Source organism: Chrysemys picta, chromosome 3 (genome assembly GCF_011386835.1).
Source record: "Chrysemys picta bellii isolate R12L10 chromosome 3, ASM1138683v2, whole genome shotgun sequence".
NCBI classification, from domain to species: domain Eukaryota; kingdom Metazoa; phylum Chordata; order Testudines; family Emydidae; genus Chrysemys; species Chrysemys picta.
Window position 1 is genome coordinate 109,549,332 of NC_088793.1, and position 22,965 is coordinate 109,572,296.

Sequence of the window (22,965 nt, forward strand, 5' to 3'; positions counted from 1 at the left end):
TAATTTTTTTGAGTTAATCGCGTGCGTTAACTGCAATTATTCGACAGCGCTAGTTTTAAGTAATGTTTTTTATTAAAAAATTGATCAGGATGGATATGTCTTTGTAAAATTTGTTTGGGAGAAGCTAATCAGTCTGACGTAATATTAAAGAAATCCACTACATTGCTGTGTGAGCACCATTCCTAAAATATACTTTAATACAAGTACCCTAGAGTAAGTTTCATGGCATCCTTTTTGGCATCTTTCTTTTCTGTACAGAGATTTCCCTCTGGCTTCTCATCTTTATACTCCTCATCTTACATCACTTACCTGTTGTTACCTTCCCTGTGAATACATAAACACAGATTAATATCCTAAAATATGTAGCCGTGAATTAAAAATATATTTTATAATTTAAACTGAAAGATATTTAGCTAATTCCAGAGTTCAGAGCTCTCTTTTGCTTGTTGATTTCAGAACACCAAAGGGAGGACAGGGAGTTGTGTGCCCTGTGCTTCTTGAAGGGACACCCTGGGGTATTTGTGTATACGAATATGATTTTTAACTTATTGTTAACTGTGGCGCTAATATTACTTTGCATTATTAAAACTGAACATTACTATTTCTTGCCTACGTCTTACTTGACGTTTCTACATATTGAGGATTTCAACTTTTGTTTATGCCTACATTACAGAGGTGATTTTCAGATCAGTTTAGCTGTACATATTGTATTAATTTTAATGGAAGATTTATGCCTAAATCTCCTGCACTGCTTTGAATTACGTGATGAAAGTACTTACTGGTACTTGCCTTACAGTAGTGTTGCTATAAAGAATTAAGAAGAAAAGTGCTATGTCCATGATAAGTATTATTTTATTATTATTATTATTACAGCTGTTTGCAAATTAATGCTAAAAAAAATTGTATAGCCTTTAAAAGATGTTCCATGAAATTTCAACAGTCTAGAACAGCATAGGAGAATTGCCACAGATTTTTTGCTACTTTCAGTATGTAGAACTGCTGCTTTGAAAACAGAAAGACAAAGTTTATTTTTGTCAAGAACACAAACACTGTATTGGTAAATTGTTACACGGGGGCACCCTTAATTAGTTTGTCTATATTGTTTGCATACGTTCTTCAACTGTAAAAGGCTTACGTGTTTCCTGAGTGGTTCACGTTGTGGTTGAATTTAAGTCCAGTTCTTTCATAGAAAAACCAATTCTCTCCTCTACCCCCCCTCCAAAAATCCCGGCATGCAGTTCTCATGCTGTTATTGGTGTGCACTTCCTCTGCATCTTCACTTTTCCTGTTTTTAAACATTAAGCTTGATCATGAGCATTCAGACAGTCAAAAGAGTTCAGTGGAAAAAGTATACGTTTGCTTTTCTTGGGCATACAGATATCCAGGCTTGTTCTCTTCCACCAGGTGAGTGCATATTTAAGTTTCAAATATATTTCCAAGAGTGGAGATAATACAAAAAATTTCTAGTCATTTTTTTTTTAATCAGTTTGTTTTCTTAGTCTAATAGCATTTTGTCATTAAAGGCATGGCAGGAAACAGTCCAAGGGAAGGATAGTTTACAATTTGCTGTTTTTGTGGCACAACTCCGCTGCAAGCACTATGTGAATTGTGGCTGGTTAACATCTGCTGCTAGACGATTGTCACATAACACCTTTTGGCATTGATATATAATAAAAATATATAATTTAAAGTGTTAACTTGGTGAAGAAAGTTATTAAAATTATGTCTACTCTTTCACTGATTTCACTGACTGACTTCCTTGAAAATACATTTTAAAGTATCAAAAATGAGTATAGACAAGATTGGAAAGTCTTGCTGACATTTCCTGTTAGCTGAGAGAGAGACACTAGATCTTTAGGATTTGATTATCCAATTGGGCATATATAATAAAGTTCTGCTTATTGTGATTTGAGTATATTGGATTGTACATACTTCCTTTTAATAACTTTATCCCCCTTCACATTTCAGCACAGTTGCTAAAATGATTTTTTAAAAATCAAAGTTGAAAAAAGGCACCTTTAATGTTTTGAGACAAATGAATGAGATTTGCTGCAACTGATGAAAATAACCCAGATGGGTTTTTTGGGGGAGAGAAAACTGGGCACATGTTCTTTTCCTGTTTGAAACCCCTTTAGGAATTGAAAATTCTAGTGCTCTGAGGGATGGAATCAGGACTAAAAAAGCTAGAGCAGGAACAGATTAAAGACTCCCATATCTCTGAATTCCAGTTTTTTGGATAGTACTCTAGCTATGGCAAGGCATCAGATCTGAGATAGTTGCCTCACACTGATTACCTGCTGATGTAAATTGGCATTGTCCATTGACTTCAAACCAGCCGAACAGCAGAGAGTTTGACCCATTGCTTTTATTTAAGGTCCGTTTTGACCCAGTTTTTTGCTGCGGAATTGTGAACTGCTAAAGGAAGAAACCAATGTTCCTGTGCTGTTTTAGAAGAGGAACCCCCCATTTCCAGTAGAATAAAGTAGTGGGATCAGATTCTTGATTTTGCTTACGTCTGCGTAAATTTGGAGCAATGGAGTTGGTCTGCATTTATACTAGTTAAATAAGATCTTCATCTGGCCCTTAATCTTTAAAGGCTCAATTCACTCCCATTTAAGTCAATAGAAATTTCTGGGCATACTCGTTGATTTCAGTAGGAGTTGGATCTACGGGTTTGGCTAACAATGCTCCACAGACTTTGGAGAGCTGAAGACTTACTAAAGCTGAAGTGAAATAAAAACCAAAATGTTAATCAGAAATAGGTCATTTCTAAGGTCAGATCTCTTGATCTGCCAGGGCTAGAAAAACTTTGGGAGGTTTGTCTTGAGCCTGGACTGTTAATCAGAAGAAACATTTTGAGCTCTGCTTTTCTACATCTTGAATGAAAAGCTGTTTTTGAGGACTCGTTTGTATCTGTTTTTCCTAGAGTACAGGCTTGGGGGAAGAAGACATTGTAAGTAGTGTGTTTTGTTAATTGATGAACTCTGCCTTTGTGAAAGCTCTCAAGAGTTTAGTTCATCTACAGATTAGCTGTGAGTTGCATTCCTTTGGATCTTCTCAGGGGAAACACTGAAGATCGAGAAAAGAAGCTAAATTAAAAAAGGAAAAATTTCTTTAAACAAAGAATGAGGGAGTTTTAGTGAAACAGTAAACGGAAACATTGAAAGGGTAGAAAGGTTAGAGAGGAAAAGACCTTTCCAGATATAGATGGATAATCAAAGGACCAGAAGTGAAACAGGAAAGAAGGTAGGAAAAACGAGGGAGAGAGCTTCTTTTTAGCAGAAATTCATAGATTCCAAGGCCAGTAAGGACCATTGTGATAAACTAATCTGACTTCCTGTATAACACAGGCCACAGAACTATCCCTGCTTCTCTTCCCCCCCCCCCCCCCCAACCACATGCTAGACTATATTTTTTTAGAAAAACATTTTAATCGTTCTTGTTGCTCTCCTCTGAGCCATCCCCAATTTCTCAACATCCTTCTTGAATTGTGGGCACCAGGAGTAGACACAGTATTCCAGCAGCAGTGCCAAATACAGAGGTAAAATCATCTTTCTACCCCACTCATGATTCCTCTGCTTATGCATTCAAGGATTGCATTAGTCCTTTTGGTCACATGAGCTTCCAATGCAACGCTGTTCAGATCCACCACAACCCCCAAATCTTTTTCAGAGTCATGTATAGAAAGCTGCAGTTTGTAATGCTTTGACTATGTGGTTTAATGGTGGTTTGACTGTAGCAAATGCACAGATCTGTAAATTTTCCAGGCTTTGACTCCCTTTTGGGTGCTATAGATCAGTGGCTCTCAACCCCTCCAGACTACTATACCCCTTTCAGGGGTCAGTTTTGTCTTGCATACCCCAACTTACACCTCACTTAGTAACTACTTGCTTACAAAATCAGACATAAAAATACAAAAGTGTCACAGCACACTATTACTAAAACTTGTTTACTTTCTCATTTTTACCATATCATTATAAAATCAATTGGAATATAAATATTGTACGTACATTTCAGTATATAGAGCAAGGGTTCTCAAACGTCACTGCACCGCGACCCCCTTCTTACAACAAAAATTACTACATGAGCCCGGGGTGGGTGGGAGAGGGGGCTGAAGCCTGAGTCTGCCTGATTCCCACTGCCCCGGGTGGGATAGGGGGCTTCAGCCCCAGCCAGGGGACTTGTAACCGGAGCCCTGCCCACTACCCAGGGCTGAATCCCTCAGGCTTCGGCCCCGGGCAGTGGGGCTTGGGCTTCAACCCTGAGCCCCAGCAAGTCTAAGTGACCCCATTAAAATGGGGTCCCGACCCACTTTGGGGTCCCGACCCACAGTTTGAGAACCACTGATATAGAGCAATATAAACAAGTCATTGTCTGTGTGATGGGTTGGATCACAGAAACCCTCTTGGGAGCTGCCGCCTGATGTGCCAAGACTACCTCTGCCCCTGCCTTCTTGCCCCGTCAGCTTAGGACTTCAGTGCCCTGCCTGGTTTGAGCCAGACTCGCTAGCCTGCTGTAAACCCAGACCCAGGTCTGAATCACATCCCCTAACAGCTGTAGGCTTACCTGAAAGCAGCTTACAGAAGTGTTTTTGTCTTTAACATTCAGATGCCCAAATTCCAGTGGGGTCTAAATCCAAATAAATCTGTTTTACCCTGTTTAAAGCTTATATAGGGTAAACTCATAAATTGTTCGCCCTCTATAACACTGATAGAGAGAGATGCACAGTTATTTGTGTCCGTTCCCCCCCCCCCCCCCCGGTATTAATACATACTCTGGGTTAATTAATAAGTAAAAAGTGATTTTATTAAAGACAGAAAGTAGGATTTAAGTGGTTCCAAGTAGTGACAGACAGAACAAAGTGAATTACACAGTAAAATAAAACAAAACACGCAAGTCTGTCTAATGCAGTAAGAAACCGAATACAGATAAGCTCCTCACCAGTTCCAGAATGCTTCCTTTTACAGACTAATCTCCTTTTAGTCTGGGTCCAGCAATCACTCACACCCCTTGCAGTCACTGTCCTTTGTTCCAGTTTCTTTCAGGTGGTGGAGAGACTATCCTTTTAGCTAGCTGAAGACAAAATGGAGGGATCTCCCAGGGGTTTAAATAGACTTTCTCTTGTGAGTGGAGACCTCCTCCTCTCTCCTATGCAAAGTCCAGCTACAAAATGGAGTATTGGAGTCACCTGGGCAAGTCACATGTCCATGCATGACTGAGTTCCTTACCAGCCAAGCCACATTCATGGGAAAGCCCAGATGTGGATTGGTGTCTCCAAGTTCATTGTTGGCTGAAGTGTTTCTTGATGGGGCACTTACTGAGAATAGTCTTTTCTCAGGAAGCTGACCAACTGCTTCACTACAGCCTACTTAGAATCAAACAAGTATGCAGCCAATATTCATAACTTCGGATACATGTATACAAATAGGATTAATAGATTCAGTAGATCATAACCTTTACGGAGATATGTTACATGGCATATGTAGCATAAAGCACTTTCTAGTTTTGTTATATATGTACATACAGAAGCATATTTCCATAAAGCCTTATGGGTAGCACCGTCACAGTTTGTATTAAAGTTTTAGTTTGTACTGAGTTTGCTACTGCTTTTCATCTAGCCTGTTGTAAAACTAGGCAATATCTAGATGAGTTGATATATCCCCTGGAAGACCTTGGTGTACTCCCCAGGGGTATGTGTGCCCCTGATTGAGAGCCACGTCTATAGATCACCCTAACTTTTTTCTGAAAAAAGATATTTGACAGTATGAGCTAGGACTGGATTAAACTGTTCTAGGCAAAAAAAACCCAAACAAACTAGACTAAACGCTTGTATTAAACACAAATATTAAAAAACCCCAAACTGTTAGGAAGACTCTTCTTTCTCTAAGGACATGTCTACAACTGCACCTGGGAGTGTGCTTCTCAGTGTGGCTAGACAGATGCGTGCTACTTGTGCTCAAGCTAGCATGTTAAAAATAGCAATGTGGTCACAGTGGCACGGGTGGTGGCTTGGGTTAGCCATAAAAGTGCATTTGTGCACTTGTTGCAAGGCCCAGCTGAGTCTTATCTATGCTCTAGAGAGCTCATGCTACATGCCTGTGTGATCCACTACATACAACAGTATATAAAAATTCAAACCAGACATGTGTCTAGTCCAGTGTCCCATGTCTGAAAAGAGCCAGTACTAGATGTTTCAGAAAAGCATAGGGAAACCCTATAGTGGGCAGTTATGGAATAACTTCTCTATAGTGGATGTTTCTAATTAGAGGCAGTCTTATACCTTGAAACATGGGGGTTTATTGCCATACTAATTTTTTTTTATCTGATTGAATGGGATAGTCTTATTACATTTCTGAAGATCGAATCTTCTTTTGAATCTTTCTAAGCTCTTGGATTCTGTGATATCTACTGGTAGGGTGGTACACGGGTAAGTCGGGTTGTGTAAAATATTTCATTTTTCTACAGTCAGGGCCGGCTCCAGCTTATTTGCTACCCCAAGCGGCGAAGAAACCAAAAAACCATAAAGCCGTGATTGGCGGCACTTCGGCGGCAGCTCTACCGCGCCGCTTCATTTCTCAGCGGGAATTCGGCGGCTGGTCCTTCCCTCCGAGAGGGACTGAGGGACCCGCCGCCGAATTGCCACCGAAGACCCGGACGTGCTGCCCCTTTCCATTGGCCGCCCCAAGCACGTGCTGGTGCCTGGAGCCGGCCCTGTCTACAGTTCCTTTTGCATTCTACTTATCCAAAACCCTTTTAGGAGTGATGAGTTATGTACTGGCTGTTCAGGCAAATGCACAAACTGTTTCACTGTGTAAGGAATTTTCAGTTGAGTGTATAAATAGAATCTATTAGGTAGAAGATGGTCTTGCATCACGGAAGTCAGAAATAAACATTCTTCCCTGAGTGGGTTTAATCTTGCAATGTCTTTTTCTTAACATCTTGATTTTAAATGGGATCATGGAGTACAAGCTCTGTATACTTAGGAATAGGTTTGTTGCCTCGTTCAAAGGTCTGGATATGGTGCTCAATGATACAATTTGACCTTCAATTCAGCTGGTTTGATTCCAGTGACTTGGTCCAGCTAGAGAGGCTTTGGGTTTTCTAAATTTGGACCTTAACTGGGAGAAAGAATGGGGGTCCTGCCTCCTCCAACTGTTCAAACACAGTTTCCTGCTCTGTGCCATCCCATGACACTGGTAGCCTTTTATAAGTGTGTGACTTAATGGTTTCAATCATTTAATTTTTTGTTTTCTGCTATTTAGAAACACATGTAAAAATTGTATACATTTAGTTATTTCCTTTTGGCAACAACTCTGCTGTTTAACCTTTTATCGTGAAATACATTAAAGGGATACAGTCAACTTGATACCTAATCGATTTGTAAGAATAAGTTGTAAGTAGTTTCAGGTTGTATACTTCCCCTTGAGCCCTTCTGTCAATTTTCATGGCTTTTCAAGGAATTTTTTCTAACTCTTTTCTCTCTACTGTTGTATAAAAGGACCCACATGAGCAACATGGGAAACTGACTATTAATGATGGCAGGTGGTGATGCTGACTATCCCTTCCAGAGTAACCAACTGAAAAATAAAGAAATATTTTTCTCTATACTCAGAGTAATTTTTGTAACCATGAGAGGTAAAAAGATAACCCCCCCCCCCGCAAAAAGTAAAGAACAACCCTTTTGTACTTGCAGCATTGTGGGAAACTGGGATCCTCCCTAGACTGACCATGAATTTGATGTTGTCACTTTCATGTATTTCCACTGAAATGCTCTGACCCTTAATTGAAGGGCGCCATATGCTTCCTGTTCTAGTCAGCTATGTGTACAAGAATGGCTGAAATACAGTCTGTTATGTGACCTGGTTTGTGAATTGTATTGCTGGATGGAGTGTATTGTAAATCTTACTAAGCAAGTAATTCAAAAAATAAGTTGGTCTAACTCCCGGACTATCCTTCCATTGAATTAAAAGCATAATTGTTTTGGAGGGGAAGTAGATGAGTCATGGTTCAACCCTCAAGATGTGGTGAAATGGATTTTTGTAATAAATTTTTATATATTAATCTTAAAGGAGCGATGGAGAAAGTGACTGAAGTTTCTGCTTAAAAATGTAGGTTGTAACAAATGAGTTGGTTTGGTGTCCATATGGATTAGATTATGGAAACACCTCTACAAAATTAAATAATTTATAACAAAATATGTTGGGTATAAACCTCTGTATAGTTTTGGAAGCTGAATTTTCTTGAAGTTTAGTCAAATGTTTGACAAAAATATTTTTTTAAGTTCTAAGATGAGCTTTAACTGAGTGGAGGGGAAAAATACCTTGAGTAAAGTAACTTTCATATGATAACAAATGCAGTGGGGGTGTGTGTATGTGTGAGAGAGAATGCTGGGAGGAAGGTAGATTCATTTCTCAATTTGGTTCCTTTACAGAATGGATTCTGTTGTCTGTTCAAGTAGACATCCATCCACTCTTCTGTCTTGTCTGCACTATTAAAATCTATGATGTAAGCAAGACCAGTGTAATAACTTGGTAGTGCTTGACAGTTAAAACATTGTGTAGGATTGCCTGTGCAGATGGGACCAGTTATGTTTTAACCATCTTACTGAACCACAGAAAAGTGTTGGAGTGCAAGGCTGTAGAAGGCTTCAGTAAGATGCAGTTCAGTTACTCTAGACAAGTGAGACTAAACTGCTTTTTAACCATTTTGAGCACTACCAATTTGTAATCAGTTACTGGAGCATGCTAGGTTTTAATACTGTAGATAGAATGTTAGGCTGTGTTCTGTGTTGGTACAAAATGGCATAGGTTAGAGCAGACATGAAAACAGTGAACATATTGCTAAAGATGGCTTCATATAACTGAAATTTATGAAGTAGATTTCAAGCATTTATACATGCCCTAGTAAGCTCTGTGAAAGAGAGAGTTCATCTGTTCTCATCCATGACACTATAACTTTGAGAAGAAATAGTTAATGTGCCTTAACTGCATGCATCGTATATAGTGGGATAGATAACTAATGTGGCTTCATCATCCTTTCTTGATTTGTTGATCAATGCATTTCATACAAGAGAATCAGGCTGGAATTACTTTTGGGACTGGTGGCAAGCACAGCACTGCTGTGAGAGAGCTTGCCGCTGTAGTGCAGCTGAGGGTAACTGTGGGAAGATGCTGAAAACTAGCCAGTCTGTACAGTTCATTTTCAGCCTGGGTCGGGAGACTGATAGCAGTCAGGTAAAACTAGCAAAGGTAAATTACATTTGCCACCCGAAAAGGGTAGATTTTCTTTTCTTCTCCAGGAAAAATGTCATATATTATACCTTGTATTTCCTTATGTGATGTGATGCTTCATAAAAATGTCACACAGTAGAAATATTTGGATTCTGCAGAAAATGCATGCTCTACACACCAGCCAATGCCTTAGTCCAAGCAGCTTTTCAGATTGTGAGTGAGAGAGCATGTTAGATTCCAAGCAGAAAGTGGCTGGCAACCTGCCACACACACCAGACTTCAGAAATGCTCCTGAGGGTCTGTCCTACAGGAGTAACAGAAGATATCTAGACAAAAGGATAGAGGACAGTAGAACCCTTTTATTTATTTTTTTTCTATTTTTTTCCCCCTTGAGGGCATCCCATGTTACTGACAATGCTTGTGGGCTGACAGAAGTAACATATTGCCCACCAGTTGACTGACATTAAAACACATGACGAGCAGCAAACACAGGGTTCAGGTGGTAGATTCACCCCAGCAGATGAACAGATCACAGCAGACAAAACTATTTTCAGAAGAAAATTGGCAGTTTGATCAGAAGATTCTAGAAATTCAGGAATAGTAATTCTTGACAGATACGGTAGGAAATAGAATAGCCCTCTCTTCTGTCGGATCTGATTTTCATCCTAGATATATTTGTGTATCTTATTAATTGGCTGTGTTAGTTTGTGGTGCTTATTTTTGTTTATTTTTGTTTGCATTTGGTTTTTGATAAGGAAGATATAAGAGCAGCTCCTGGGTCATTGCATATTGGGCCCCTGTCATGTGGCAGGGTTATAACTGCTTATAATCCTGAGCCGTGTCATGTGACTGTTGCTAAGAAGTACAAGCTAGTCTCTTCTGAGTGCTTTTTTTCACCTACATGAGCCCTGGTCCTACAAAAGGCTCCATGCAGGCCCAGAGGTTGTGGTAGACTTGGGGGTTAGAAGAAGGAAAGAGTGTCATGATAAGATATAAGTTGTTGATATTGGATGAACTTCCAAGGAAGAGAAAAACTGGGCTTATGCCCATTTTTGCTTCTTTATGATTTTCAAAGAATACAGGATTCTGGGTGTGTGTGTGTGTGTGTGTCTCTCTCTCTCTCTCTTGAATTTCTAGAGTAAAAAACTAGGTCCTCTCTAGGCTGGAAGACTCTCTGGGTTATGTCTACACCACCAGTGAAGGTACAGTTGCTGTGCAGGTAGGTATACTTGTGCTAGCTTTCATTCAGCTAGTGCAGGAAATAATAGTACCCTGGTGAAGGCCAGCAACCAGAGTACATACCCTGAGTTCCTGGCGGGTTTGTACCAGGACAGCTAGGCTCTGCCACCACATCCTCATTGCCATGATTATCCGTGCTGCCCAAGTTAGTGTGGTGTGGGTATACCTACCAGCGTGGCAATTGCACCTTCATCTGTGGTGTAGCTGTACCCAAGGAAAAGTATTCAAGGTTAGGTAGGGCTTAGCTAATACTTTTTAATTAACCATACCTTAACCCTAAGTTGCATTTAGACCAGGGAAAGAGGTCAACACATTTTACCTCTATGATCTCAGGCTCCCTTCTAGGGTAATCCTCAACTGGTTACATCAAGGTAAAAGTGGTTAAACCTGCATCTGTTGGGGGTGGGTAGTGGTTAGGGTTAGTTTAAACGTGTTAGTTAACCTTGACCCAACCTCGACCACTTTTTTCCAAGTTTAGCTAAACCCTTTGACTGTAGAACTAGTGAAATGATGGTATCACAAGAATCAAGCGAGTGAGGGCTGAGCAGTTGAGAATGGCAGAGATTTTTAGGCAGACTGCAAAGGGGGATGGGAGATGTTACATTTCTATAACTTCCATGATGAGTAATGATGTAGGCTACATGTGGATAAAAAGTTTGAGAGCTCACATGACACGTTGTCTGTCACCTGGTGTATACTACATAGTTAAGTCAATTTAAAGCAGCTTACGTTGACCTAATTATATCAGTGTACAGATGATATCGTCTTGTCCTGCTGATGTAAGTGCCCTACTACACTGACATAATAACACCACCTCCACGAAAGGTATAGCACGATGTAGTTAGGGTGATGCAGTGCCTGTGCAGACACTACATTACTTTCTTGGGCTGTTGACTGTCTTGTCAATTTCAGGGCTCCATGCGGAGCCGTGAAATTGACAAGAAAGCCTGGCAGCTAGACCAGGGGTTCTCCTGGCTCTCCACTCCCAGCTGGGCTGCTACGCAGAGGCTCCCCACTCCCAGAGGTGAGAAGCCCCGGCGGCTGCCCCCCACACTGCCCCTCTTCAGTTGGCGGAAGCGCTCCTGGTGAGGACATGTACCACCAACAGAAGGGAGGGTATAATGTAAGTCAGCCTAACATAGGTTGACTTTGGGCTGTAGTGGAGACATGTCTTGTGACACCCAGAAGAATCACCAGCAAAAGAAGGGAAGACAAGACTTGACACTGCTGATGTTTCTAAGGTAAAACTAGTTTCCAAAAACCCAAAACCACCCTCAAAGAAAACCAAAATTTTCAGGTCTTCTTCATATGGTATAAAGGAGTAAAAAAATAGTACAAGCACAATTTTTTGTTTTAAAAAGTCCTTTTCAGATCTAAGTATCAAAGGTATTTACATTGAAGCTTGAGTGAATCATAATGTGAAATGTAGAGAATGTGGCTTCCAGGTCAAAGTATCCATTTAGCATCCTGATCTAATCCTGGAATGTGATTCACATACTCTTTTTCAGCTAAGTGAATTAAAACAAAGGCCCTTTTCCTATTCTAGGTCTAAATTCTAAATATAAATAAATCTGTGTTGCTGGTGTTGCAGACTTCTAGTGGTGTGATTGTATTTTTTTTTTTTCTTTTTGGTGACTTTTGATGTTCTGTAAAAGAAGCTAATCATAAATAGCAATGTGGGCTTGTAAGTGGGTTTTGCTCATTTGGTTTATTCTGTCTTAGAAATAACTTGAGAGAGAAGAATGTTTTACAAGGTCTTCCTATAATGTGTTTTGGAATGTTTTAAATCAGCTGGAGGGAAAAGGTCCTGCTAATTTGAATTATTTGTTAAAAAAGATCCTTTTTATTGTTTAGACATTTAAAAAGCAATTTTTTTTAATTGTTATGGCAACTTCTTTAAGAAAATCAACAAAAAGGCATTGGTTGATTCTTGAAGTTTTGCCTTGCTGCTTTGTACATTAAGAAAAGGCACAAGCTAGCTAACAGACCTCAAACCCAGAAATTGCCAGATGCAATTATACTGATATATGGATCATTCCTTTACAGTGAATGTAAACAGCAGTGTCAAAAATAATGCAGATAAAATCCAGGGTTGCTAAATAATATAGGACAAAACTAGTAGAGAAAATGTTTTGTAGCTTCACAGAGGTTATAAGCAAAAGTTGAGTTTATTATGTACTGGGACATAATTTTTAAACGCATGTAGTGGGTTTTGTTAAATTAAAACAGCAGCTACTGATCTACAATTTTTCCACATCTTTCTGTTTATTTTATCCAGAAGAATGGAAACAAAGGAGTTCTTTGAGAAGTCATTTAGATTATATATAATTTGCATCTTGTGAGACATCACAAGTTGTAAATGGAAGGGGGGAAAAAAATCTAAATGCAGTTTGTAAAAGTAGGTTGTCATGAGACGGTTAATCATGATACAAGATTCTTGAATCCATGACTATACTAATTAAGGACTCAATCCACCAAAGGTATTCATGTGGGCGCATCCTAACACCCACATATGGTTGCATAAAGTTGACTGGGGCTCTGTTGCAGGATTGGGGTGCAAAATACTAAAAGAAAATCATGGAATCCATAAAATGAGGATTTGCAGTCTAGTGCTGAGAAAAATCTTTAAAAAGTAAAATCCACCTTGCATAATCAATGTTCTGAAGGAATCCATAGAGTTGCTTATGTATTGAAGACTTAGACCCTGACCCTGCGATCTGCTCAGTGAGAGGAGACCCTGCTCAGTGGAAGCTCACTGAAATCACCAAGAATACTCCACAGTGAGTAAAATTCAGCAAGTTTGTCTTTGCAGAATTGGTTACTATACTACTAAATGATGGTAAAAGTTTGGACAACTTTTTTCAGATCTTGACTTCCAGGGAAATCTGTATAAAACTTTTGTTCTGCAGCTAAGACAGGAATGTAATCAAGCATTGCAGAGCTCTTCTGCTATTGATATTACAAAAATGCTATTATGAATTATTGTTTGTTTCTAGTAATGACCACAATGCACTAGGAACTGCACAAACACAAAAGAGGGCTATGTCCCAGCCCCTAAAGTGCTTACTGATAAGAGTGGTAAGCTTAATCTTAAGAACTGGTATTTGTGTTTGAACAATTATAAGAATGTTCTAAATTGAGCGGATTAAGTTTCATTGATTGAATTGTATGCTTACCTTAAGGAACTGTACTTTCATTCCCATCCCCCTGAATGAGGCTCTCCTATCCAGGTGAAGATAGGACCTTGAAAGGGAGGTTCTATTCCTGACCATGGGATTCAGGGGCTGGTTAGGTCTCTGGGGGTCCCATGGGATGATTAGAAGATGTAATTCTTCATATAGATTCTTTGTCATGTTTACTTGACATAAATTGAGAGAGATTGAGAAGAAACGGGTAGGGGACAGCTGACGAGACTGTGATGCAAGAGTTTTGAGGGGCTCGACAAAATTACCTGACATAAGGAGGAAATTGAGGGCCCTGGTTGAACTGTCTCATAGAGTTTAAGGCCAAAAGGGACCTTCATGATCATCTAGTCTGACCTTCTGCACATTACAGTTCACAGAATCTCACCCACTCACTCCTGTAGTAGTCCCATGACCTCTGGCTGAAGTCCTCAAATCTTGATTTAAAGACTTAGTTACAGAGAATCCACCATTTACTCTAGTTCAAACCAGCAAGTGATCAGTTCCCCATATTGCAGAGGAAGGTGACCTCTTCTCTCCCCTGGCCCCTGCCCTCCCGGGTCTCTGTCAATCTGACCTGTGGGAAAATTCCTTCCAAGCCCCAAATATGGTGATCAGTTAGACCCTGAGCATGTGAGCATGACCCACCAGCCAGATACCTGAGAGAGAATTCTCAGTAGTTACTCAGAACTCTTCCCATCTAGAGTCCAATCTCTGGCTGTTGGAGATATTTACTAATAGCAGTCGCAGATAGGCCATAGGCAATATCATACTATCCCCTCCCTAAACATATCAAGCTCAGTCTTGAAACAAGTTTTTTTTTTTTTTTGCCCCTCTACTCCTCTTGGAAGGCTGTTCCAGAACTTCATTCCTCTGATGGCTAGAAACCTTCATCTAATTTCAAGCCTAAACTTATGGATGGCCAGTTTATATCCATTTTTTTCTTGCGCCCACATTGGCCCTTAACTTAAATAAGTTGTCTCCTTGCCTAGCATTCATCCCTCTGATGTATTTAGAGATACGATCAGTTCTCCCCATCTCCTTTGGCTTGTTTAGCCTAACAAAACAAACTCCTTAAATCTCCTCTCATAAGACCGATACTTCTGATCATCCTATTAGCTTTTCTCTATACCTGTTCCATCTTTTTTAAACATGGGAGATCAGCACTGCATGTGGTATTCCAGATGAGGTCTTGCCAGTGCCTTATCCAATAGTAATTATACTTGCCTATTGGCACTATCCCATTGCCATTGAAGACTATGTGGAGTTGGGTGCCTGTGGAGATGCTGAAGGAGCATTGAGGGATAGTCTTGGACCAAGAAGGTTTAAAGCTAGTTGCTTTTAGGTGACCAGTCTAGTGCAGGATAATTGACTTCTTGCTAGCCCTATTGGTTTGGACAGTAGTCTAGGAGATAGAAATATGGAATTTCCTGATTTTGCTGGGTAACGTAACTAGGAATTTATATTACTATGCAAATTTAGGTGAGACTTTATTAGGAATTAACTTAAAAGTCTCACATTTAAAATGGTAATATTTGGGTCTGAATCTTGAGGAATCACACTCAAAGCTTAGGATCTTTTTGAAGCAGTTTAGAACAGATTTCGTTTTGAAGGGACCTAGTACCAGGGTTCCTCTGAAGTCAAGGAATAATTAACCTTGTGGAGACTGTATTAACAGTATAAAGCTATTAGCCCTGTGAATGCTGGGTAGCCCTTAAATTTTGTGAGTTTTAGCAAGAGTTGTGTTTACCAGTCTTTAAGGATATTTGAATTTGGATCTTAAATTTGAGTGTGTGAACAAGGCTTGAGAGTGTATTCGCCTGCTTGCCACAGCCTCTTGATATTGGCCAGCAAATGCAGCCCTGTTTGACAGTTCAGTGTCCTATTATCTGCTCTGTATAAGCCTGTAAGAGCATATCTTGTGCTGATCACTGGAGCGTTCTGCTTGGTGCTCATGTGATGTAAGAATGGAAGTTAGCAACAAAAAACAAAACAACCTCCCCTTTCACTAATGCACAGATTAAGAATAGTAATAAAGTATGCACATATTTTACAATACCAGATTAACCCATTGCTTTGATTCTGACATATGAAGGGTTATCCTCACAAAATGTCAGTGGAAATCCTGCTTTCAGGGCAGCCTATGAAAAGTTAGAAATGTAACAGTGAGCCTATGTATCCCTTTTGGAAGGCACAATTAAATACCTGAACTTAATAATGAGACTGCAAGTGAGAGTACTGGGGCGTGGGGATAGATGATTATCAACTGCATTAGAAACAAAGGAAAAGTTTATCAGGTGTTGAAAAAATTATCTTAGCATCTAATTCTTAGCCTTTGATTAACAATTGTTTCTATTGTGAACTTTAGTGAAAGTTGTGAGAGCTTCCTGGAAAGAAGAGTAACTGTTGCCTCTTTGTGTATTTTACACTGTACAGAATGGCCAAGTTTCATGCAGCTTCATATGTGACATTTTATACCAAATATTTGCTAATATGCAACTTATTTGCAAATAACCACAAACCTCAGGTTAAGTTCCGTATGCCTTGCCTCAAGCAGTGGCACGGGTAAGAAATGGAGCAGCACAAAACTTGGTAGCTGTGACAAGTTAGTGTGTGCTCAAGGGTATTTGGGAAGTAGGAGGCAGCTGTTGGGAGTTGGGAGTAGGGAGAAACAAGAGCAGCTGTCTTTGTGGGGCTGTCTGAGTGAGGGGTGAGGGGGCGGAGGGAGTGACTGAGGGAAGCTGGGTTTGGGATGTCCAGAAAGGAGGATAGTTGGGAGAAGATGTGAGGCTGAAGGATAGTTAGGTTTGGGGGGAGAGGGTATCCAGGAGGCATAGCTGGATAATCTGGAGAAGAAAAGTATAGCTGGGTTTGTGGGGGAATTTGAGGGCAGCTGGGTGGAAGCTGGGACCTGACTGGACGTTCTAACTCATTGCTGAGGGAGGAGATGGGATAGCATTTGGTTCTCCTTACCTTCAGTCCCTGCTCTTCTGGCTGCTGCCTGTTTGAACAAACTTCTTATATGCTTTCAGTGAGATTGAAAAACAAGAAGTGGCTAGGCTGAGTGTTTGTTTTATTATCTTCTTTCTCAAGTATCACTTTGTTTATCTTTAGGTTAGCAGGGACTACTCCCTGTGGTTAGCCTTTTCTTTTTATTACATGGAGCCACTGTTCCCAGTCCTTTGATTTCTTCTTTGAAATTCTGCTGTTCCCCAGCAGATTTTTAATACCCTTTCACAGGTAGTGATTCATTTGCAAGATGGGTGGGAGTGCATAAGTCCATGATCCAGGGATATCTTCTCCCAGGACACTATTTGCATGTCATTTTTCTTCTTTTCTCTTTATTCTCCTGCACCTTCAAGTGCATAGGGTGTCCAGCTGTTTCCACCACTTATTTTGTTCTTGTGCTGGTGTGTTCAGACTTCTGAGTGTCATGTTGAGGTATTTGGCTTCTTTCTCTATTGTTCAATGTAATGTTTCTCTACATTGCCCTCTCCCCCCCCCCCCCCACTTCAGGTGGTGTCCATATTCTCACTTGAACTAGAAGTTGTGGTGGTGGCATCCTTATAGCATGTCCTAAATATATCCATCATCCTCTTCTCTCCATGTTTGATGCTTTAGGGGTTGGTTTGTTCTATTTAGACTTTCTAATGTTGCAAGAAAGTCTAATTAACTCTGAGGATCTTCTGCAGGCATTTACTTTGGAATGATCTAGCTATCAATTTCTGTCAGATTTTCATGACTCTTCTCCATAAATGAAGACAGGCATGATGCTGGTGTTAAAAATTTGTATTTTTGTATCCGTTCCAGTCATGCTACTTTCATAAACTTGAAAAGATTGGGAAAAGTTGTTAGCTGCTTTTGATGTTTGTTGGTTGACATCTAACATGATGTCACCATCATTGCACATCTCACTCTGTAGATAGGTAAGGTAACTTGCTACTTCTAGTATTTCTCTATTTTCCCTTGTTGTTTCTGCCATTAGGAGCTATACTGATCTAAGCAGAACAATGTCATCAGCAAAAATTAGGTCATTTGGTACAGTCCAAAGATAAAATTTGCTCTTCAAGAGCACCTTCATGAGCCATGGCTGCGTTAGCAACATCTAGAAAAAGGGATACATTGAGCTAGAATCCGAGAATAGTCATTTCCCCAACTGTTTGAACACTATCCAGAAGAATATAAAATTACTTTACCCCCAAAAAATAAAATGAGAAGCAGTATACAAAACTCCTACCTCGTATCAGTTCTCCCCTGCCGCCTAAATGCTTCATGGTAGGTACATAGAGCTTGTGACATTGCAGAATGATGCTTTCTTGGGAGCCAGACAATGCAACTGAATATGTATTGGTAATGTAAAGAAATATGATTATTTATGATGTCAGTTCACCTTTCTTCTGAATGAGAATTGCTCCTCAGTTGCATCGGTTTATTCCATGACTACTAGTCAAGTATACACAAGTAAGAGAGTAGAACAGATAAAAACACACTTCTATTAGGCAGATGTCACAATCTATCTTTGCTTTTTACATAGCACTTACTGCCATGAAATCTAGGTACACCTCTCCCTGATATAATGCTGTCCTCGGGAGCCAAAAAATCTTACCACGTTATAGGTGAAACTGCATTATATCGAACTTTCTTTGATCCACCGGAGTGCGCAGCCCTGCCCCCCCCCCGGAGCACTGCTTTACTACGTTATATCCAAATTCGTGTTATATCGGGTCAAGTTATATCGAGGTAGAGGTGTACTACAGTTTGGCAGCTGGAACCTGTGTGTTATCTTTTAATGCTCACTTAATGAACCCAAATTAGTTTCTAGATTTTAAGGATAAAAAGCTTAGTAGTCATCCTTTATTCTTTCTCTTCTTCCACAGCCACATAAAGGCTTGAGGAGTAATAATGGACCAGAGTGACATGAATTGAAAGAGTAGAACAACTCTGATTATAGACACAACTGAGGCTTTGGAGCTCTTATTTATTTATTCCTTTGGCAAGTTGTTTTTTTCTCTCTCCCCCCCCCCCCCCCCCCATTGTGTTGCTCTCTGTGTGATTGAAAGCAAACCGTTTTCATGGAAAAGGTTGTAATTAAATACAAACAAATTGCTATCCAATATAATCTGCTAGAGACAATGCTTGGGCACACTAATGCTTTCTAGAGCAAAAGTATTTGTGAATGCGTTCCTCCTCCTACAAACTGCCTTAGGATCTTTTCTCTTTGGGTATTTGCAGAGTTTTCTTCCCCATTTCTTTTTCTGACTTTAACTGTTACCTTAAGGTATGTCTACACTGCAATAAAAAACCATGGGCACCAAGTCTCAGCACCCTGGTCAGCTGGGCTGCTGAGCTGTCAAATTTCAGCTGGAGCCTGGGCTCTGAAACCCTCCCCGAACCGGAGTCAGCTGACCCAGGTCAGCTGTGGCTGCACCATGATTCTTTTATTGAAGTCCCAAAGGCTGGGGGGTCTCTCTTCTTCAGCAGAGGTGTTCCAGAGTCTCCATGTGAAGCTAGTCATTGTCTGCTGCCAGTCTGCCTTCTGAATACACTGCCTTTGTAGTCTTCCCAAAGCCCCAATGGCCTGGGGAATGAGATTCTGACAGGAAATTGAACCAGAGTTTTCTACATAAGTGCAGTAAATGAAGGATTACTTCGGTTACTTGCCACTGAGGAACTTTTCAAACAGGGTTCTGCTCTTTGGGTATGTCTACACTTGGAGCTGGGGTTATGATTACCAGCTCAAGGACACATAACTGTGCTAGCTCAATCAGAGCTAGGGTACTAAAAATAGTGCATAGCCATGGCAGTGCAGGTGGTGGTGGGGGCTAGCCACCCTGACTGTGGGCCTGTCAGAAATGCCCATCAGACATGGTGCAGTAGCTCCTCCTGCCACTTGTGCTGCCATGGGTATGCTATCTTTAGCATGCTAGCTCAGTCGGAGGCAGTGCAGGTATTTTGTTCCTCTGCTGGGAATCACACACCCCAGCTCCAAGTATAAACATGCCCTTAGATTTCCAGAAGTACTGAACTGCGAATGACTGATATCAGAAGTATTTTCCTACTTGAATATGAATTAAAAAAAAAAATAGCAGCCAAGTGACTGATTTTAACATGTCTTCTAGCCAGCTGTGCAAGCACATAAAGATTAAAAGTGCAGTCACAAGAATTCCTTCCTCAGTGACCGTAAAGTGGTAAGTCCCATGGACATTACAGAATCTTGCCAAGTGTGTCACAGGTCTCTCACATTTGTCAAGACTAGTGAGTGTTGCTGCTTGCATTCATGATGTTTTAAACAACAGGGTGCAAATGATTTAGTATGCTCCTTCATACATCATTGTATGTTTCCCCCTTTTAGCTGATTAAGTTTTTTCTGCTTTCTGTAATGCATGTTATGCATAATGTACAATTTTAGAACAGGTTTGGAAAGCAGTAATGCTATGGAAAGATTTAAGGGGTGGTAGATAACAGCAAATGGGGTAGAAGCTTTCAATTTGATATGGTGGTAAATATTATTCATGCAGGGGCATCGTATCACGGACCAAGGAGGTGACAGTCCCTTTCTAAATAGCTTTGATTGGATCTCGTCTATAATTCTGTGATTTCTTCTGTGCTACTCAGTACCAGAAAGATGACTAAAAACTGCAGCGAAATTGTAGAAGAATTATTAAGGGGCTTGAGTGATTTATTTAAGTGGGAAGATTGAAGAGCTACATATGGAAAATGGAGTTGACTAAATTCTGACTAAGGAGGATGTGATAAATCTCCTAAGTATTTGGCAGACAGGAGGCAGTTGAGGATTTTGTTGTTTACACTTTTCAAACACCAAAACTTCCTCCCATGTTGTCCTGAGTAGCAGAAGCCCCATCTGTTCCCTGCTCAGCTGCCAAACCTGGACAACTTCCACAATTCAGGTCTGTGTTGCAATGCAAAAATATGTAGTGCTCTGAAAACTTTGACAAAGTGAAATAAGTTTAATTTAATGCCAAATGAAATATGATACACAGTATTCACTGTACTGGACTCCGAGAAAGGAGACTACTTGATAGGGAAAAAAGGTAGTTTTGCAAGGGTCCCTGCTGCACAGCTTGGGTCTAATGTAGAACACAGGACATTGGATGGGGTAACCATTATTACCACAATACCATATAGAATATAAATAGAGCCACATATTAAGACTTTCATATTTTTAAAAAGAGTAGTGATTCAATAATTTTTGTGTGTGAACTGCAGTGACCAGCTAACAATTTGGTGAGCTACTACAAGAAAAGTGATTTTATTTTATATAGCCTGTTGGCAAAATTTAGCAGACAGCTAAAATGTTCCTAGTTTTGCCTTGCATGACACAGAGAGATGATTGACAATAGGGCTGGAGTTGCTTATAATAGCTCTGGCTATGTAATGTTTTATTTTAAACCGTTTTGTTTTCCTAAATTATATCAGTGGAGCCATGAAGACAAGTAAAAATACCATTTAAATCCTAGGTCAGATACGCTATGCCTTTATTATAGCTATGTGGTTTCTTTTTAAGGTAGTGAACAAAACTAAGCTAAGTATTTCTATCAAGGTCTGTGCTGGCCAAATAATATTGTTTCAGCAGATCGTCCTGTGGCTATTATGGTACAGTAATGTTTCAGCATATTGCTAACATTTTGAGACCTTTCTCTAGAGATGTGCAGTGATATTCTAGTGCTTTAGAAATAATAATGTTCTTGCTTTAGTTTTATTTCTATTCATTTGATGCTTCTATTTATATACTTCAGCCAACGAGGAGTATGGTATATGGTATGGTATGGATTAATTTTTTTTTTACCATTGAACTTCATAGCCTGCCCAGAGTGTGTACAAATCACTTCATATTTATTGCTCCTGGAAATGTGTATAAAATGAATTCAACTAATTTTTAGTAGGTTTCTCCATCTTGCTGGTTTATAGAGTCAGTGTGAGAGAAAAAAGTAAATCTTCAGTGACCCCCGAGGGACCTCACTTAATAGTATTCCCCATTTCTGAAGCACAGTCGTTCTCTCTGTATGATGTCTTATGTTTAAGCAAACACAATGTTAGTACCCATTGCTATGTTTTAGTATGGGGCTTTTCTGCTTCACTGCAAAAGGAATTGTCAAAATGTAATAAACTTCAGCAGTGTGAGTGCTGAATGGCTCCAGTACCTAGATGAAAGGATCATTAGGTAAATTACCTAAGTATGAGGAAACACGTTTTTAAGTTCAACAGTGTTCAGGCACTACTCAGTTCACTTCTTCTCCAGTGTGCTGCTCTGTATTGTGATGTCACATCAACCACCGGAGTATTCTGGAGCATGGAGCCAGCATATTAGCACTTTCCCCCACCATGAGGGTAGTTTACTAGTGTTTTAATAAGCTAATCTTCAAATGGTTCAGAGTGGCTTTTTGAGTTAGAAAACTGCACAATGCAGGGTTTTTTGTTTTTCTGTGTGAGGTTTTTTTTTTTAATGCTGCACTTCCCAGAATAAATACAGGTATCTGATTTTTACTTTAGTTCCTCATTTCTTTAGCCTTGTAGATTACCCTGTCTCAATTCTGGGTAGGGTGACTAGATAGCAAGTGGAAAAAATTGGGACAGGGGATGGGGGGGGGGGTAATAGGTGCCTTTATAAGATCTGGACATCTGGTCACCCTAATTCTGGGCAAGCAGACGATGACCAATGTTGTTGCCGACTTTTTTGCCATGTGTCAAAGTTGACATGTTGATTCTGCAGTTCCTGACGTACCTATTTCTCATAAAGACACAACCCTTAAAAATTAACTACTCTTTAAGCCATATTTGTCTTTTGTCAAAGAGGGAAGCCAGTAGTACAAGTTCGGTTCTAATTATGTTTAGTAAGAGCCTTTGATCCTCATTGCTTACAACTAGATTTGTCATTCTCAAAGGGAAAGATGCGGATACCGCATAACCTCCCCCTGCCCTGTCAAAGGAGCAGATGTGTGACCCATCAATGATGGTATTGTCCAGTGATCCTTCAGTTTATTTGAATTCCATCACCATGTTAATTTAGCCCAGTACTGCACCTGACGGACATCAATAGTTATTCATCAGCATTTCAGGGTGAACATCCTACATCCACAGCAAGGGCTGGGGAGGTGGAAAACTTTTAACATGTATTACACTTCCATTCAATGATCTCCGAACTCTACGGAACAATCTTCACAGTGCTCCTGTGAGGCAGTTAGTATTAATTTTTAAAAGCAGTGCATGCCAAAGTACATAGAGCTTGTCCCCTATGGAGAAACATTGTAACCAGTTTTAAAATTGTACTATTCAGTTTTATATCTAGTTAAAGC

The 22,965-nt window shown here is 40.0% G+C and overlaps 1 protein-coding gene across 7 annotated transcripts in view; it reads left to right on the top strand.

Annotated features, from left to right (window-relative positions):
* Positions 1 to 22,965, top strand: part of UTRN (utrophin) — a 568,432-nt gene that overhangs the window by 55,389 nt on the left and 490,078 nt on the right. Inside the window, exon 1 of one of the 7 annotated variants that reach the window (XM_065588776.1) lies at positions 1,263 to 1,404. The exons of the other annotated variants lie outside the window; for them this stretch is intronic. Coding sequence (XP_065444848.1) covers positions 1,311 to 1,404 — 94 coding nt within the window. The 5' untranslated portion in view covers positions 1,263 to 1,310. Of the gene's footprint in view, positions 1 to 1,262; positions 1,405 to 22,965 lie in introns of those variants that run through there. 7 annotated transcript variants of the gene reach the window in all.